General features: G+C 42.3%; 1 protein-coding gene across 1 annotated transcript in view; it reads left to right on the plus strand.

The window, feature by feature from the left end:
• Positions 1–18,138, plus strand: part of TRIM71 (tripartite motif containing 71) — an 85,600-nt gene that overhangs the window by 65,020 nt on the left and 2,442 nt on the right. The window contains exon 3 of the mRNA XM_065400201.1: positions 16,090–16,224. Coding sequence (XP_065256273.1) covers positions 16,090–16,224 — 135 coding nt within the window. The remainder of the gene's footprint in view (positions 1–16,089; positions 16,225–18,138) is intronic.

Below are 18,138 nucleotides of genomic sequence, written 5' to 3' on the forward strand. Positions count from 1 at the left end.
AAGTACCTAAGCTAGAGAAATAAAGAACAAAACTGTTCATAAATATGATAATTAAGCTGTCTGGGGCAGCATCTGTCACTTTTATGTTCATACTATGGGTAGCACAAGAAGTACTACTACAACATAGATATTAAATTGTAGGCTGTTTCTCCCTATCCCAGTTTCTGGAGGCTCATTCTTGGGAGTTGTGTACTATAGTCCTCTAAAAAGACACGTGAGCCAGAACACACAATCAATGGGGTTTCTGGAGCTCAGAGGTGAGTGGCTCATGTAGGGTCTAGTACGTCACACTCCTTCCAGGCCTGCTTAAGATGTCTGCTTTGTTCCTGAGCCAAGAGTTGTCAGATGTCAGATCTATTCCATAGAAACCATGTAGAAATATTTAATGTGCCCCAAGTTTGAGCAAAGAGGAGGATATGGTAGCTAATAGAATCTCAGTAGTACAGTAACATTGAATTTCTTCAAGCTGGCCTGCACAAGGGTCTGTCTGTTAGAAATTAGATTATTGTTTTTTACTTCCGTTGATGTTGATGCTTTATTTGCACCAGTTGATGATTGAGTAGCAGACTGTGCCTCTTAATTTTTTTTAAAGCAGAAATTAGCCACATGGCCAATCTGCAAAGAGTCATGTGTGTATTATCACATTCACCCTTTTCCTCCTAACTCTGCCTCATTCCTTTCTCTGCTTCTTTTACTTCCTCTCACCATTCTTTTCTAATTTTTTTTTCACACTTAAAACAGCTGGCAGAAGACACCTAATGTCATGATGAGTGAACCTGTTAATGACAGTTCTGGACTGGGGAAGCACAAAAAGTGTTGGATCTACAAGATCTTGTAAATGTGAATCCTACAAATAATTCAGGACTGAGGGGGAAAAAAATATATAAGTGAAATTCAGAGGGTGAGGGTCAAGCTGAAAGGTTAGTGACACTGCCACACAGGAAAGCCAGTTATGGAGGAGAGATTTCTTACTTCCAGGCCATAAGGAAAATGAAGCTATGGGTTCAGCACATGGAATAGGGAATGCTTCCCACATGTCTAGCAAATCCATGTTGACAGGTCCAGAAGAAGCTGCATTCAGACCTCGTAGACTAGCTTGGTTGAGTCTCTTTTCTAAAATGTTGATACAAACTGCTTAAATGATTGGTTTTTGGGACTAGCCCAGTTGTCTAGTATCTAAAATTAAAATAGCACAGGGAGGGCTATGGAGGTGCAGTGCTCAATCCTTGGAGGATCAGCTCATGTTCCCGTTTTAGCAATTCCGCTGGTTGGCTGAAGGATTGGTGTTGACAGGCTTTAAAAGGAATGTTGCCCTGACATTGGAACTTAAGGATAGATAGAAGTGATAGGTTTCTGCATTTCTGCTGATGAACGTTATGTAAAACTTAGCAATTTCTTAGAGAAGAAAAGATAAACTGTGCTTAAGTGGGGATAGGAGTTAGGATATTGAGCCCCCTATGTTGAGATATCTGGAAAGCATGCAAATAACCCCAGTTGGAAGTTTTGTAGAAAGGGAAATTTATTTAAACTCTCTCTGAGGTTTTGGAGGAAACTCAGTTAAAAATCTGAAAAGGATGTTGTAAATGAGTTAATTCAGTCTGCCGCTCCTGCTGACCTGCATCTCAGGGTATGTCTAGACTAGGATAAAAGGGGTGTGGGTTTTAAAAAACATGTTAGTGAACTTGTTTGTAAAACCCTATCTCAACAGGGCAAGTTGTATTTTTAATAGATATTTGAGGTGAGCATTAATCTGCCTTAGCATTGGCCTCCAATGTGTTAAAATACAATTTACGCCATCTACAGTGGTTTCAAAACATGTTGATTCAAATAAGTTGGATAAGGAGATTTTAGGAATACACCACCTTGCTTAGCCTAGGCAATCCCTTAGTTGCCTTTGCTGTGGTGTTTGACAGTATGTTGTTTACAGCTGAAAACTGTAACAGGCCTCGGTCATTAGCAGAACACAGAGGAAGTGGTTCTGTTATCTTCCAACATCAAAGACTTCAGAGTTGGTGGTAGGCAGGGCCATTAGGGCAATGCCTTTTTGTCTTACTGAAATAAATTGAGAGGATTGCTGAGGGGATTGCCTGTTGGCAAGGTAATAAGTAGCACCCAGCTGGGGAGCAGATGGGGTGGAGTCTGACCACCTAACACTTAAGAAATTGAAAGGAATCTAGAAAGACCAAAAGCAAAACAGATCAATCTCCCCCTCCCCCCTTCTCCAACTCACCAGTGAGTCTGGAAGGCCACCCCAAATCTTTACAATCTTATCTTGCATTGGCAGGAATTTAATGTTTGAGAGGTGTGGAACAATAAGCTAGTTGGTGGGGTTTTGGGGGAGAAAGGGATGATTTTTTTTTTTTTAAGCTGGAATTGATGTCTTAGGTCAGCGGACATAAGTTTTAAATCTGAAAACTCTAAAATGCTGCTGCCAATCCCTTGATGGAATAAAATGAGACTGATTTATCAGGACAATATTGTCAAATACAGTTGCTAACTTTTTTCAGTTTGATATAACATACTGGTAATTATAATTTGATAGAATTATCTGCACCACCACCGCTGCTGCTGCTGAACTGATTTGAGTGCTAATGTAGGCAAGACAGCATTTGTTCACCAGCATTGTTGCCTAGACCTACTCTGAGCTGTGTCAAATGACAAAGGGGTGAAAATGCTGGTGCCCTGTCACACCTAGTGCTCTCACCAGTGAAGCTGCATAGTAAATATCCAAAAAAAAAGTCCAATATCCTCAAGGCCTGCTGGGTGTATCTTTTTTCACTACTGTTTCTACACTTCTCCTTAAACTGTCTCTTTTGCAAGGTTTTGCAGGTTCTGCACTAGTATTAAGCTAGTTACTGTGTAAGAAACGGGCCTTTATTTCTAAGTCTTAAGATGCCATGGGCTTGTGTGTGTGCTGTAAAAGGACACTGCAAACAATAGTGATAAACTTTATTATAGGTCAGCCTGTATCTGGTCCAAAATATAACTTTTTGGCAAACTGGAGCTCCTTATAAAGCCTAGGACAAATAGAAACATGTCAACAATTTACAAATAAATCCACTTGAACAGCTTGTTTTTTAACTACCGTCCCCATGCACTGAGAAACTGACACTGATTTCGCCAGTGAAACTGGTTTGGTTATTTTATTGCCCAAGCTGAAAGAAATGTAAAACTGTAAACACCATAAATAGTGTCAGGTCAAACAGATTTACTCAAATCACTCTTAGATTTAAGATTTTATTTATAAAAGTGGTAGAAATGTTTGTTTACCACATTAGGTTGACTGAATCCCTTCAAGTATTTAATATTATGTCCTGCTGTGTTTGCTAAATTCCTTGAATTAAAATTTTTGGGTGGGAGGAGTGACAGGAAAAATGAATGTTGCTAATGCTGGCATTTCTGCAAATTGCTCATGCCTAAAAGTTTTTGGGAAAAGCTTATATGTAAAAAATACAAACCAAAGTTGTGTCTGTTTTTTGCTCTAAAAATGGAGCTTTGTTGCTATTTCTAGTCTGCCAATTTTCTTACCTTTTTAGCCTTATTTCCATCAAAACGCCTTGTTTTTGTTTTAGTCCCCTTTCCTTCAGCTCCCCTCCCAACTCAAAACAATCCTCCCTCCCCCCCCATTTTTTTTTTCCTTCTGGCTGGTCTCTGGCCATGTTGAAAACTTAAACCTGCTTAATTAGGTCGATTTTAGGAATAGTTTTTAGTTAAACCCAGTAAATGTTGAGCAGAGACAAACTGATACATCTCTGGGTAATCAGTTTTTACTCTGGGGAATATCATTGGATAGGGATTGGAGTAGGAACACATTGGAAGCAGCGCTAACATCGCAGATACCAGCAAAACAATTGGAGCTTTCAGTTTTACCCTAATTTGACAAAGTATTAAAAGCCAAAACAAATCCAGAAACACAACTTGTCACTAGTTGCTATATATAGCATCTTTGCTATTTTAACCCATCTGTTTATCCTCAGGCCTTACCACTTGCAAATTAGATTTAAACTCATAAAGGTGCCCTCTTTCACACTGTCGCATTGTTCCCAATAGTGATGGTGCCAAAGTTCACTTACTGAGAGCTTGTCTACACTGGCACTTTACAGCGCTGCAACTTTCTCGCTCAGGGGTGTGAAAAAACACTCCCCTGAGCGCGGCAAGTTTCAGCGCTGTAAAGTGCTAGTGGAGACAGTGCACCAACGGTGGGAGCCGCGCTCCCAGCGCTAGTAGCTATTCCCTTTTGTGGAGGGTTTTTTTTTTTTTTTTTACAGTGCTGGGAGAGCTCTCTCCCAGCGCTATGCTGCCACTACACAGCCACATTAAAGCGCTGCTGCACCAGCGCTTTAACGTTGCTAGTGAAGACTAAGATGCTGCTCCCTGACAGCATAGGGGAGCCATCATCTTAATTGAAGCCAGGTTGGCTTCACTTGTGTTGGGAACAATGGGAAACAGTAGGCATCTTTGAAAGAGAGCACCTTTTGCAATGGTCCACTCTGGTTTCAGTCCCTCTGACCCCAGTATGAGATGGCAGCCATTTTGGAGGAGGGTAGTTCTTAATAGAATTATCTGTAGGATAACTTTAGCTGTCAATAGAAGCTGAAGAATACACTTTCCATTATGAAGGATTACAAAAAATGTCCATTAATCCTAAAAACGTCTCAAACTACTTGTTGCACCAAATCTATTCAGTGGAGTGGGTAGAAGGAAAAACTGTGGTGAGGTGGGTATGTGCACAAGGAAATGGGGAGAGGGAAACTTGGAGCAGTGCAAAGCAGTCGAGTGGGATAAAGCAACCACGTGGTACTGGTGAAATTAGCCCTTAAAGCTTAAGTAAAAAGGCTTAAAGATGATGATGCATATCTCCAAACCTTTAGAAATACAACTGGTCAAGCGTAGGTAGTCTCTTGGTCTATCCAAGGCCGTGATCAAGTGTCTTGATGTTTTTGGTCTTTTGGCCTCGAGATGAAAACCTTGTCTTTGCTTCTGGGACTTTGAAGTGAAAAAATATTCTCTTCGGCATTCTTGTTTGGGGATTCATTTCTGAAAATTTAAATAATCTTTTACAAAAGGAAACTTCCCAGACAAAACTTGCTTAAATAGACTTAAAGTGGAGGGTACATATCTGTAGTTCTCAGAATAAACACATTACAGGGGATGTCCCTAAAACAAGCATTACTAATTCAGGAAATTCAGAGTTAGGGTCAAGGTGTAAATTTAAAAGAAATGTAAACATATTAAAATTTGGAAATGCTGTAGTAAAAGCACTTAGAAAACTTAACTCCACCTGTTGTGACCACATGAGTCAAAAATGAAAAATCAAATATGTTTTTTTAGAAACCAGTTGAATTTAATCCAGACCAGCTAATACCATAATATACTAATTATAATTGTTCATTTGTTTTGCATGGTGTCATTATAGGCTAAAATTGAAATTACTTGCAAATGCACAGTTAAGGCACCTATACCTTAACGTGTTTGGATTCCTTCTAAGTTCCTGGTCTTGTAATGCTTTTTGTGATGATAATTATGACATCCCTGTAAGGATTTTACTCTTGAGTTACTGATACATACTTTCAACCTTAACTCTATTTTAATGTATTTTTTATATTCACAGATAACATCTACATTAGCCTGATCCTTGACTTATGTAAATTTTGGTATAGCTACATTAATTTCAGTGGAGCTATGCAGATTTACAAGAGCTGAGTATCTGGCTCTTGAGTGTCGCATATGATTCAAAGGGACTGGAGCAAGTCCTTGTCTTTGAAAGATGCAAATTGTTTTCATGTAGTTTGTCAGTGGGATTATCAGGTAATCCTTTTATGTAGATTTTAAATGGCATATCTCTGTCAAATCTTGGAACAGTAGGGAAAGAATGGTTCTAAAAAGTCAATCATTTTTATGCTACTGATATAAAAAATTAAATCAGTCTGATGGGAAATAATCAAGATGGAACTGTTTTTGGAAATTTATGCCAGCATTTGGCCCAGTTTCTAGCTTCTAGTATATTCATAGGAGAGAAGTAAAAACTTGATGCAACATAATTTGTTATAGCATTTTATAATGATTGGATACTGTTTTCTTCATATATTCATCTTGCCTCCTTAAGAGTGGAAAACAGATGTGCTCTGACCTAGATGTTTGAATAATCCTCAATGTACACAACACACAGTTCATAAGCAGATCTCTAATTTTCCTTTTGTCTTTAAATAAACGCACCTCTTTTACTTTGAGTGTCAATCAGTTTCTAGTTTCTTCCAGCATCCAGCTGTGGCACCCTTGTCTTTATAGCACAATGAATGTAACTGATAATACCCCTTTAATATCAAGACATCTCTGAAGTCCTAGTCCCATGGTCTCTGGAGTGTGTCAGTAGTAGCCCGTCTCATATTAAATTGCAGAATGCACTTCCTCAGTGTATGTAGTCCAGCCAGAAGATGCACTTCTCTGGTAGAGCCTGAAGTGTCCTTGAATGCCTCTGATACCAGTTTACTGTTCCCCCTTTTTGTGGCAGCTCCACAGAGCCCCACTCTGGCTACGGAGTATAGGAACTGGTTCAGCAGGTCTAGATCTGTTGTCTCACCTTGGAATGGAATGTTTGATTCAAGTTTTACACATTGGGCTCCTGAGCCCAGACCCTGCCTCTCACGATGTTTGTATATACTGGGGTGTTTGTATAGCACAAGTGCTTTGAAAATGTAAAATGTTGTCTGTGTAAGTACTAAGTAATTATGCCTATTAATAATAAACTGAAAAATTACATATCCTCTTAAAAGCTCCCAGGAGAACAAAGACTATCCAAATAGAAGCTATTGCAGTGTATATATAATATGTGCTTTGAAATCTGAAAGTATGAATAATACAGTATGCCCGAGATTTCCTCTGATACTAGAGTTCTGTACACTTTGCACACTTGCTACTATACAAGTAGGTTTGTGGCAGAGAGCTGGCAGTATTGAAAGACTGCTGGCAGCAATAGCTCAGTGACTGGCAGTGTTTCAGTGCTACAGCCATCCTTCATTGAGACTATTCTCACTTCCACAGTCAGCTGGGGTTTTGGAGTGACTGCTTTTTACACACGCACACGTTTTATTTGTATGTGGAGTATTTTAAGGTTTAGGCTATGAAAACAGGATTAAAAAGACAACAGAAGCTGAGGCAGGTCAAATCCTGAAAGACCAGTCTTTGTCTTTGAGCACTACATTTTCATTATCTAGGTAGAGCACTCCAAAATAACTAGAAATGATCAATAAATAGTACGACTCAGTAAACCTCATTTTGGGACTCTCTGTAGGAGGAGATGTGTTCTATGGATCAATATCCAACCAAAAATGGAGCTTATTCTTTTGTGGCCTTAACAGTAGAGTATTCCTGAGGTACTTACTGAAAACCAAGCTGAGAAAGAAACTGATACCTGAAACAAAGACAGATTTAAAAATTGAGCTTTGTGGCTGCCTGAACTGTGATTTCTAGAGAAGACGGAAGTGTCAAAACAGTGGGTAGCAGAATTTTGAAGTCTATGGAGAGCTAGGAGAGTTTTATTCAGATAGAGCTTAAAAGATTTCTACTTGAACTGGATAATTAGACTACAAAATCAGCCTTGATTGTGTGGAGGATTCATTTTATCTTGGATTTGTTCCTTGACTATCTTGAGGAAAGGTAACCTGTTAGAGGAAAATACAAAGATCCACATTTATCTTAATTATACACTGTGTTTAAAACAAAACACACACACACACACACACACACACACAAAACAAACCCACAAGGCTCCTAGAAGTATTAAAGTGACAGTTTTTAAAATGAGATTACCTCTTGCTGTAGCTGGTGAAGCTCCAGTTTAATTTCAGAAACACTCACCTTTTCACTGTAGCAGAGGAAACTGATAAATATTTAGATTACTTGGCCAATTGCAGGTGAGGTAGAAGATGAGCAATTCATTTTGCACATCTCAGACTAGGACTAAATTAATCTGGGTCTGCCTCCATAGCTTCACACGAGAGTTATGTATGCCTTCTGCTGAACACTTGCTTTCAGATCCTCTTTAGTTTTATTGTTTGTTTGTTTTAAATGTACAACTAGAATCATCTTCTTCTAAACTATTCAGTTGGCCAACGCAGCTGGTTCTTAGTTCTCAGAGACCCCTTGGAAGGCTGTCTAAAGCATACTCCTAAGAGGAAGTAGAACTTGCTTCTCATCTAACCCACGTATTCCAGCCCTTTCATTGAAGGGGAGCTCTGTCTTGTTTCTCCCAGACAAGTGGAGAGCTCACAGACAAGCAGACTGTGATTACAGGAATAAAAATGGGCTCCTCCCATCTCCATGCGTCTTTCTCAGAATCCCCCTCATCACTCCATTCTCTCTGAGGCTGCAGTTCCTTGACCTAATCTGCTGAGCCACAGAATCTCCACTGTTCCTACAACACAGAATATTTGTTAATTTGGTCTAAGTTATCCAGGGTTTGAGAGACTGAATTTAGGTGCCTGGAACGTCAATATCCCTTTTTTTTTTGCAGTTTCCTTTTTAAAGTAACTTCCTCTCTACTCTTATCAAGGAGATCTTCTACCAGTCAGGAATATTGCTCCCCTTGTCTTAAATTTAGATGTTACTCACATTTATAATCAGATTATAGAGTTCTAGCATGACAGTCTTTTACTGAAAGTGATGTTCTTAAAAGTTCGTAACCCAAGTCAGATTTGATCCAGATGTCATAAGATTCTATAAACAACTTCCCTACCAGCCCATCCAATGACCATTACCACAAGACTCTATATCTAGTTTGAAGCCCTTACTAGATAGACAGCTACTTACAACACTTTCTCTATTCTGTTTCTCGGGATTGTATTTCTGAGGATTATTAGCCTCAGCTGTCAAAACATGAGGCCCTAACCATACAACCCTGGTGTATTGCACCTTCCATGCTTCTGAAAATGGTATTTAGAAGAGTTTACTCTTATTGTGAAATTGAACAGTCCTTCACAGATAGTAGGAAATTGCCTTGTCTGCATTCTAACTATATTTGTATCCCTAAGGAAAAGTAATGTTATCTAGATGTTCACATGGCCTTCAATCTGTACATTTTTAGAAAAATAAACTCTTAATCTATCACACAGTGATTGAATTTTTTAAATGAAAGTGGGTGAAATCTTTGATTGTCAAGTTGCTATAGTGATGTATATTGGAGGTCGGCAGGGCCACAGGTGCCAACTCTGACCATATCTATGCAAGAACTTGGAGTGAGCATAAAACACCAAAACTACAGTACTGGGTAACAGAAGGCAGATTCTTTTGATTAGGATAAACGAGGCACATTGTAGTTTCAGTTGGGTAAACTTAGAGCCATGATTGTGAGAAATTAATACATCTTCATTATTGCCTTATTGATTTGTTGTCTAAAAACACTGACCATGTTAAAAGAACTTCCAATCTTGGGGAAATATATGGGTTTTGCTTGATAGTGTAAAACATAAGTGAAGAGGCACAAAATAAGTTTCTGAAAACTACTATGGAACTGATATCTCCATGATAGGTCTCTGCCAAAAGTTTGACCAAAAAATTGTCTTTTTGCTTTATGCAGGGATGGAAAAAATAGTGGTGGTGAGTGGCAGAGTTAGGGAGAAAAGGGGAATAGTCATTTTAATCACACAGCTGAGAGTAGTGAAGTTTTAATATTGTTATCTTTAGATACATACAGGAATAGGCTTGGAGGAAAATAATAAACTGAAAAAACACTTCTGAGCATGCTCAGTAGGCATTAACTTTTTTAAAGCAAAGCCTAAGCTAGCCCTAGCCCTTTGACAGAACAATGCATGTTTCCCCGTGTAGTTCAGTAGTGGCTGATGCTTTCTGACATATGCCAGGATTTTTCTCTGTATGAGAGATTGTACAATATTTTTATTCTGACCCAAAGAAAAAACTCCCCTATCTGCAACAGGAACAAATTGTGAGCATAGGAGGATCTGATCATAATTTTTTGCTTCATTTTGCAATATTTTGCAAATGCTAAGCTTTCATTTAGATATTTTTCTCCATTGCAAACCTCCGGCTATCACAATGCAGAGATGTTGCTGCCTAGTAATCCAGCCTTGCAGAAAACTATCTCCAGCCAAATAATAGAAGTCCCAAGTTTAAGAACATCCCAGTCCTACTACCACCACTATAGTAGTTCTGTTTTAAGGAGCCTTGATTTTAAAGATGCAAACTTGTAATTCATGAACTTCTGGGTCTACTTCAGGCTTTGCCACTGGCCTTGCCTATGTTACTTTAGATGGCACAGCCTTATGGCTCCTGACTTTCCTATTGTAGATGCAGCCTCTCAGTCTGACTTCAAGCATATCTTTTAGCTACTGTGATTCACTATCTATCTGTAAAATTGGTACTTAACTTCCTTGGGGTGGGGTCGGGTGATGTCTCTGTGATTTAATTGTGTGAGGCTTAATTTTTAATTTAATATAGTCAAATTAACTTGTTTGGGGATTTTGTTTTGTTTTTCTGGTACTACAGACGCCCTCAAGTTGCCCTGCCAATTTTTATTTTTATATGTTTAAAGATACAAAATAGCTCTCCCCTCTTGGTGTGCGAACGACAAACAGGAAGAAACGACTGACCTGCTATATTGGGGAGACAAAGTGCTGTCAAATGCACAGATAAAACACATTTTTTCTTAATTTTCAGTTACAGTAATTTTTAGGTGGCACTTGTCTGAATTTATTTCTATCTCCTGTGGGCTCCAAGTGTGCCTTCTAAGTTGACTCTCCTTTTTAATGTTTGCACAATACCTCTCTGACTGCACTGTATAAATGCTGATAGTTTCACTTTATTAAATATAGAAGAGGAAAGTTGACTACACTTGTGTCTAGAGGACTTGAAGTTTCAGTCTTTATCTAAGCCCTGGTCTACACTACGAGTTTAGGTCGACTTTAGCAGGGTTAAATCGAATTAAGCTTGGACACGTCCACACGACGAAGCCCTTTCTTTCGACTTAAAGGGCCCTTTAAACCGGTTTCTTTACTCCACCTCCGACAAGGGGATTAGCGATAAAATCGGCCTTTGCGGGTCGGATTTGGGGTAGTGTGGACGGAATTCGACATTATTGGCCTCCGGGAGCTATCCCACAATGCTTCATTGTGACCGCTCTGGACAGCACTCTCAACTCAGATGCACTGACCAGGTAGACAGGAAAAGCCCCGCGAACTTTTGAATTTCATTTCCTGTTTTCCCAGCGTGGAGAGCACAGGTGACCACGCAGAGCTCATCAGCACAGGTAACCATGATGGAGTCCCAGGAATGCAAAAGAGCTCCAGCATGGACAGAACGGGAGGTACGGGATCTGCTCGCCATATGGGGAGACGAATCACTGCTGGCTGAACTCCGTAGCAGTAAACGAAATGGCAAAATATTAGAAAAGGTCTCAAAGGCCATGAAGGACAGAGGCCATAACAGGGACGCACAGCAGTGGCGCGTGAAAATTAAGGAGCTAAGGCAAGCCTACCACAAAGCCAGAGAGGCAAACGGAAGGTCTGGGGCAGAGCCGCAAACATGCCGCTTCTACGCGGAGCTGCATGCCATTCTAGGGGGTGCAGCCACCACTACCCCAACCGTGTGCTTTGACTCCGTCAATGGAGAAACACGCAACAGGGAAGCGGATTCAGGGTACGCGGAAGATGATGATGATGATGATGAAGACAATGAAGATAGCTCACAGCAAGGAAGCGGAGAAATCAGTTTCCCCAACAGCCAGGATATGTTTATCACCCTGGACCTGGAACCCGTAACCCCCGAACTCACCCAAGGTGTGCTCCCAGACCCTGAGGGCAAACAAGGGACCTCTGGTGAGTGTACCTTTGTAAATATCACACATGGTTTAAAAGCAAGCGTGTTTAATGATTAATGATTAATTTGCCCTGGCAATCGCAGCCAGTACAGCTACTGGAAAAGTCTGTTAACGTGTATGGGGATGGAGCGGAAATCCTCCAGGGACATCTCCAGAAAGCTCTCCTTCATGTACTCCCAAAGCCTTTGCAAAAGGTTTCTGGGGAGGGCTACCTTATCCCGTCCGCCATGGTAGGACACTTTACCACACCAGGCCAGTAGCACGTAGTCTGGAATCATTGCATAACAAAGCATGGCAGCGTATGGTCCCGGTGTTTGCTGGCATGCAGACAACATCCATTCCTTATCTCTTTTTGTTATCCTCAGGAAAGTGATATCATTCACAGTCACCTGGTTGAAATGGGGTGATTTTATTAAGGGGGCATTCAGAGGTGCCTGTTCCTGCTCGGCTGAACAGAAATATTCCCCGCTGTTAGCCACGTGGTGGGGGGGGCGGAGGGGGGGAGGGTTGAAGGGATCATCCCAGAGAATTGGGTGTGTGTGTGTGGGGGGGGGTAGTTGGGTTTGTGCTGCATGTTATCCCGGAAACCCCAGCCCCTCCTTTTACATTGCAAACCCATTTTAAATGGCCAACCCAACGGGTCCTTGGTATGGGAAATGAGGGCGCTACTGTTTGAAACCATTCCCACATGTTAGGAGGGTTAAAAAAGCCAAAAGACTGTGGCTTACCATGGCTGCCTGCAAGCCGAATTCTGTTGCCTGGCACCGCATGAGTGATCTCTCACACCAAACCGGCAGGCCCTCAATATAAGAGGAAAAATGCGACCTTATACAGCACACGTGCTTTCGTTAAAATGTGAACAGCAAAATTTAACGTGAAAGAGTGTACCCATTGTTCTCTAAAATGTGTCTTTTTTTTAACCACCTCTTCCTTGTCCTCCACCAGCTGCAAATGTTTCTCCTTCACAGAGGCTAGCAAAGATTAGAAGGAGAAAAAGGCGGACTCGGGATGATATGTTCACGGAGCTCCAGATGTCCTCCCACGCTGAAAGAGCACAGCAGAATGCATGGAGGCAGTCAATGTCAGACTACAGAAAAGCACAATATGAACGAGAGGAGAGGTGGCGGGCTGAATCGCGGGATGAACAGAGCAAGTGGCGGGCTGAAGATGATAGGTGGCATCAGCTTGCAGACAGAAGGCAAGAGTCGATGCTCCGGCTGCTGGAGCATCAAACTGATATGCTCCTGCGTATGGTTGAGCTGCAGGAAAGGCAGCAGGAGCAGAGACCGCCGCTACAGCCCCTGTGTAACCAACAGCCCTCCTCCCCAAGTCCCATTGCCTCCTCACCCAGACGCCCAAGAACACGGTGGGGGGGCCTCTGGCCACCCAGTCACTCCACCCCAGATGATTGCCCGAGCATCGGAAGGCTGACCTTCAATAAGTTTTAAAGTTTTAAACTGCAGTGTGTCCTTTTCCTTCCCTCCTCCCCCACCCCTCTCGGGCTACCTTGGCAATTATCCCCCTAGTTGTGTGATGAATTAATAAAGAATGCATGAATGTGAAGTAACAATCACTTTATTGCCTCTGCTCGAAGGGGGGAGGGGAGGGTGGGGTGGTTGGTTTACAGGGAAGTAGAGTGAACCGGGTGGGGAGGGTTCATCAAGGAGAAACAAACAGAAGTTTCACACCGTAGCCTGGCCAGTCACAAAACTGGTTTTCAAAGCTTCTCTGATGCGCACCACGCCCTGCTGTGGAAAGGGGAAAGCAAGTCACAAAGTTCCATGGAAGTGCCCTTACGCATGCGAAAGTTTCGCACCCACTGGGAATCGTCCCAGACCTGCAACACGATGCGGTCCCACCAGTCTGTGCTTGTTTCCCGGGCCCAGAATCGGCGTTCCACGGCATGAACCTGCCCCAGTAACACCATGATTTGCACATTGCTGGGGCCCGTACCTTGTGTGAGGGCTGTGTCCATGTCAATTTCCTCATCACTCTCGTCGCCGCGCTGCAATCGCCTCATCGGCTGGTCCTGGTTTTGCTTTGGCATGTCCTGGTTCTGCATATACTCCAGGACAATGCGCGTGGTGTTCATAGTGCTCATAATTGCCGCGGTGATCTGAGCGCGCTCCATGATCCCAGTGCTATGGCGTCTGGTCTGAAAAAAGGCGCGAAACTGACGGAGGGAGGGAGGGGCGATTGACGACATGGCGTACAGGTACAGCGAATTAAAATCAACAAAGGTGGCTGTGCATCAGGGAGAAACACAAAGAACTGTCGCACAGAATGGCCCCCCCAAAGATTGAACTCAAAACCCTGGGTTTAGCAGGCCGTTGATTTCACGGAGGGAGGGGGAAGCAAATGAATACATCTATTTTTTACATCTTAAGCTGGCAGACGACGGTGCAGCATGACTGATAGCCCTCGGCATCTTCTGGGTGCTTGGCAGAAGATACTGTATTACGATTGCTAGCCATCATCGTCAAGACGGTTCAATAGGACTGCCGGCAGGACTGAGTCTCCAGGAGACAAAGCATGTCTGCCCAGGTGCCTCTGATTGAACTGGAATACGACAATGACGGATATCAATCTTAATACACCATCTACTGCCAAAAGGCAAGGGGCTGCTGCTGTGTAGCAATGCAGCCCCACGTCTGCCAGCACCCAGATAGCCGATGAAGGCTACCAGTCATACTGCACCGTCTACTGCCAAAAGGCAATTAGCTGCTGCTGTGTAGCAATGCAGTACTACGTCTGCCAGCACCTAGATGAAATATGGTGACGGTGAGCTGAGCTGAGCGGGCTCCATGCTTGCCGTGGTATGTTGTCTGCACAGGTAACCCAGGTAAAAAGGCGCGAATCGATTGTCTGCCGTTGCTCTGACGGAGGGGGAGGGGCCTGATGGCATGTACCCAGAACCCCCCGCGACACTGTTTTGCATCATCAGGCATTAGGATCTCAACCCAGAATTCCAGTGGGCGGCGGAGACTGCGGGAACTGTGGGATAGCTACCCACAGTGCAACGCTCCGGAAGTCGACGCTAGCCTCAGTACTGTGGACGCGGTCCGCCGGCTTCATGCACTTAGAGCATTTTATGTGGGGAGACACACAATCGACTGTGTAAAACCGATATCTATAAAACCGGCTTCTATAAATTTGACCTAATTTCGTAGTGTAGACATACCCTAAGACTTGCTCATGTCTCCCCAGTTCTAAAGTGTCAATAGACATACTTTTATTTTCATGTGCCACCACTCCTTTCTCCAAGTCATATATAAAAAGTATTGCTGTCTACATATAATTGACTTGCATAGAAATGGCATCCATTAGTACAGTGGTCCCCAAACTTCTGAGGGTCACAGCCCCCTTCCTTGCCCAGGGCCGGGAGCAAGGCTGCGGCTCGGGGTGGTGGTGGGGGAAATGCGGACAACGGGAAGGGGGCTGAGGCTGGGGGTGGGTCTGGGGCCATGGCCAGGCGCCGAGGTTGGGGGTGGGAGCGGAGCCAGAGCTGGGCTGCGGTTGGGGCCAGCAGTCTGGCCTGCAGCAAGGTGCAGCTCCGCTCCCAGCCTTGCTCCCAGCCTCTGCTCTGGGCCGGGAATGGAGCCGAGGCTGGGAGCCAGGCACAGCTGGGAGCAGGACCGGAGCAGAGCTGGGGGCGGGAAAGGGCTGGGTGACACTCCCTCCCTACCCCTGTGGGGGGCTGGCCTGGGCCCCCTCCCCCCGGACATTCCTTTAGGCCCCCCTGTGGGGGCATGTTCCACACTTCGGGGATCTCTGCATTAGTGGAAAACAGAAGTCTTACTAGAAGACTAGACTTGTATCCTGAAGCAAATGTATTGTTAGTCTAAAATACTTGGGGATAAGAAGGTAATTTTGGATTCTCAACATACATGTCTAAAGAATGTAGGTTTGATATCGAACTTAATCAACATGTGCATACTGGACCAAATTGTACATTAACTTGAATCCTGTGCAACTCCACTGGTATCAGTGGGGTTTGCACAGGCTATGTTGGGGAAGAATTTGGTCCTATGTAGTGAATTTTGTATAAATTCCAACATCTAATATGTGAAACTGACATGCACTCAGGAAAACTACATGAAAACAACTGCCTTGAACTTTGTCCTACAGCAGTATTATGAGAGCACATTGACCTGTTTCTGTTCTAGTGCTGGAGGCATTGGGTTAAATGTAAGAGCCATCACCTAATGCAACTTAAATTGGTTTGACTAAGCAGTGTGTGTGTTCTGTTTATTCTCCAGCTGAGTATTGAACAGGCCCAAGCTGTGGCAGAGCAGGTTGAGATGAAAGCAAACGTGGTGCAGTCTGAAGTCAAAGCTATGACATCTCGACATAAGAAGGCCCTGGAAGAACGGGAGTGTGAGCTGCTGTGGAAGGTAAAAAGCTTTTTATATAGGTATATTTATCTGTTCTAGTTACTAACAATTAAACTTTAAGATGGAAATCTGACCTGTCTTTAAATTAGAATAGGGCAATGTTATGATACCCTTGTGTTGAGTTGTATTTTGAGTGGTATTTACAACACAGGTAGTCCCATTTTAAAATCGTGTTGAGGATTAAGGTAGTTTCAACATGAATGAGGATGGTAGAATCTGGCTCATAATAAATATATATCCGTTAGATTCGAAATGTGTACTTTTAAGAACAAAAATGTACTGTCACATAGGAATGAATAGGAAATGCAGTAGCCCTGATTATTGTTGGATCCGCAAACAGAGCTGGCCAAAACACAGGATTTCTGGTTCACAGTGAAATTTTGAAATTTGGTTTCTGTCGGACTTCTGCATGGCCCTGCAGCAGCACTGCACAGCTCTGGGAACAGGACTTGTTCAGTTATTAAACAGAGGAATTCTGACTACTACTTCGAGTGATGGTCCCTATTATAGTCCACTGAGGATTCACGCATGCGCACCATGCATCTGCAGCTGGAGATTTTGAAATTAGTAGTGTCCATTGGTCCGTGCTGAGCCCTTGTCTTGCCTCATGGTTTCGTCCAAGGTGATAAAAGGCGGGGCGGACCGACCGCATTTCCAGTTCCTTCTCGCTGCTGCATGGTCTGGGTTGGAACTATTAGTGTCCTCTTTTGCGTGTAATGCACTTAAAAAATATACAGTTGTACACAGCTAGTTTTAGAGTGGTTTATTGTTTTTATGGTCGTTTTATAGTTTTAGGAGTAGAATTGGGGTTTTGAGGGGGAGTTTTGCTCAGCGTGAGTCATTTCTCTCTCTCTCTCTCTTTTTCTCTCCCCCTTCCCCTCGCGCCCCCCCATCCACCATGCAGGTACTGGATTATGCGGAAACCTGCTTTAAAATATGCGCCTCCTGCCTGTGTTCCTTTTCAGTTCAAGCCTCCAGACAATTTAGTGAAGGACTGTAAATGACACAAGTGATAAAATTAAAGACTTTGCTCAACTAACTATTTTATATGAAATAAACAGGCTTCACTATGTAACCATTCACTGCATTTATACTCCCGTTCTAAGGTGAAACGATCCATCCCGAGGTGATCAGTCCCTGAATGAGAAGAATGGGTATAAACCTTTCTCTGCTGGATGGGTGTGCCTATCTAAAATCAGTGTAGTATTCTTTTTATAATCAATTATAATAACACTTTAATTAGCATTAAATCCACCTTTTTTTACCATAATTAAATATTTTCTATTTTCTCATTGGCTATTTAACATTAAATACCTTAATTAGCATCTGAATAAAAACATATCAATAACTATCAATGTAACATTTTCCAAAATATTAGCATTTTATCTAAAACACTTGTAAAAACAAGTAAGGACCAAAATATGTTTACAACAGGACCTGGGGTTATTTCCTAACTTATCTCCAACTTGCTTCTAAGCGGTCTCACTTATTTCACCCAGCATTAGTCCTCACTGTTGTCAAGCCCCAAACTTAGGCCTAACAACATGTTCTTCACTTATATTTTTAGCACATTTCTATTTCAGAAAAACAAACATCATTTTGATAGGCTACACATCTCTAAATTTTGAATGTTGCTATTGTGACATAAACTAAGCTTTTGATTTTCCTCATTTTAAAAAACTAAACAACAAAAAATGGCAGAGAATATTTTTTACCACTTCCCAGCACTCCTTTGTACAGGTGTGATTCCACATGTTCACAGACACAGACACCAGCTTTATTTTCAGAATTAATTTTAAAATAGTTTGCTTTTTTGAAATGTATTTGTAAAAGAGGAAATGACCAACTGCTGACAGCTTTGTCAAAGTTTTTCTTTTAACTTGGTACATCCAGAAAAAAAATGTAAGTAGCATT

Source organism: Emys orbicularis, chromosome 2 (genome assembly GCF_028017835.1).
Source record: "Emys orbicularis isolate rEmyOrb1 chromosome 2, rEmyOrb1.hap1, whole genome shotgun sequence".
In the NCBI taxonomy this organism is placed as follows: Eukaryota; Metazoa; Chordata; order Testudines; family Emydidae; genus Emys; species Emys orbicularis.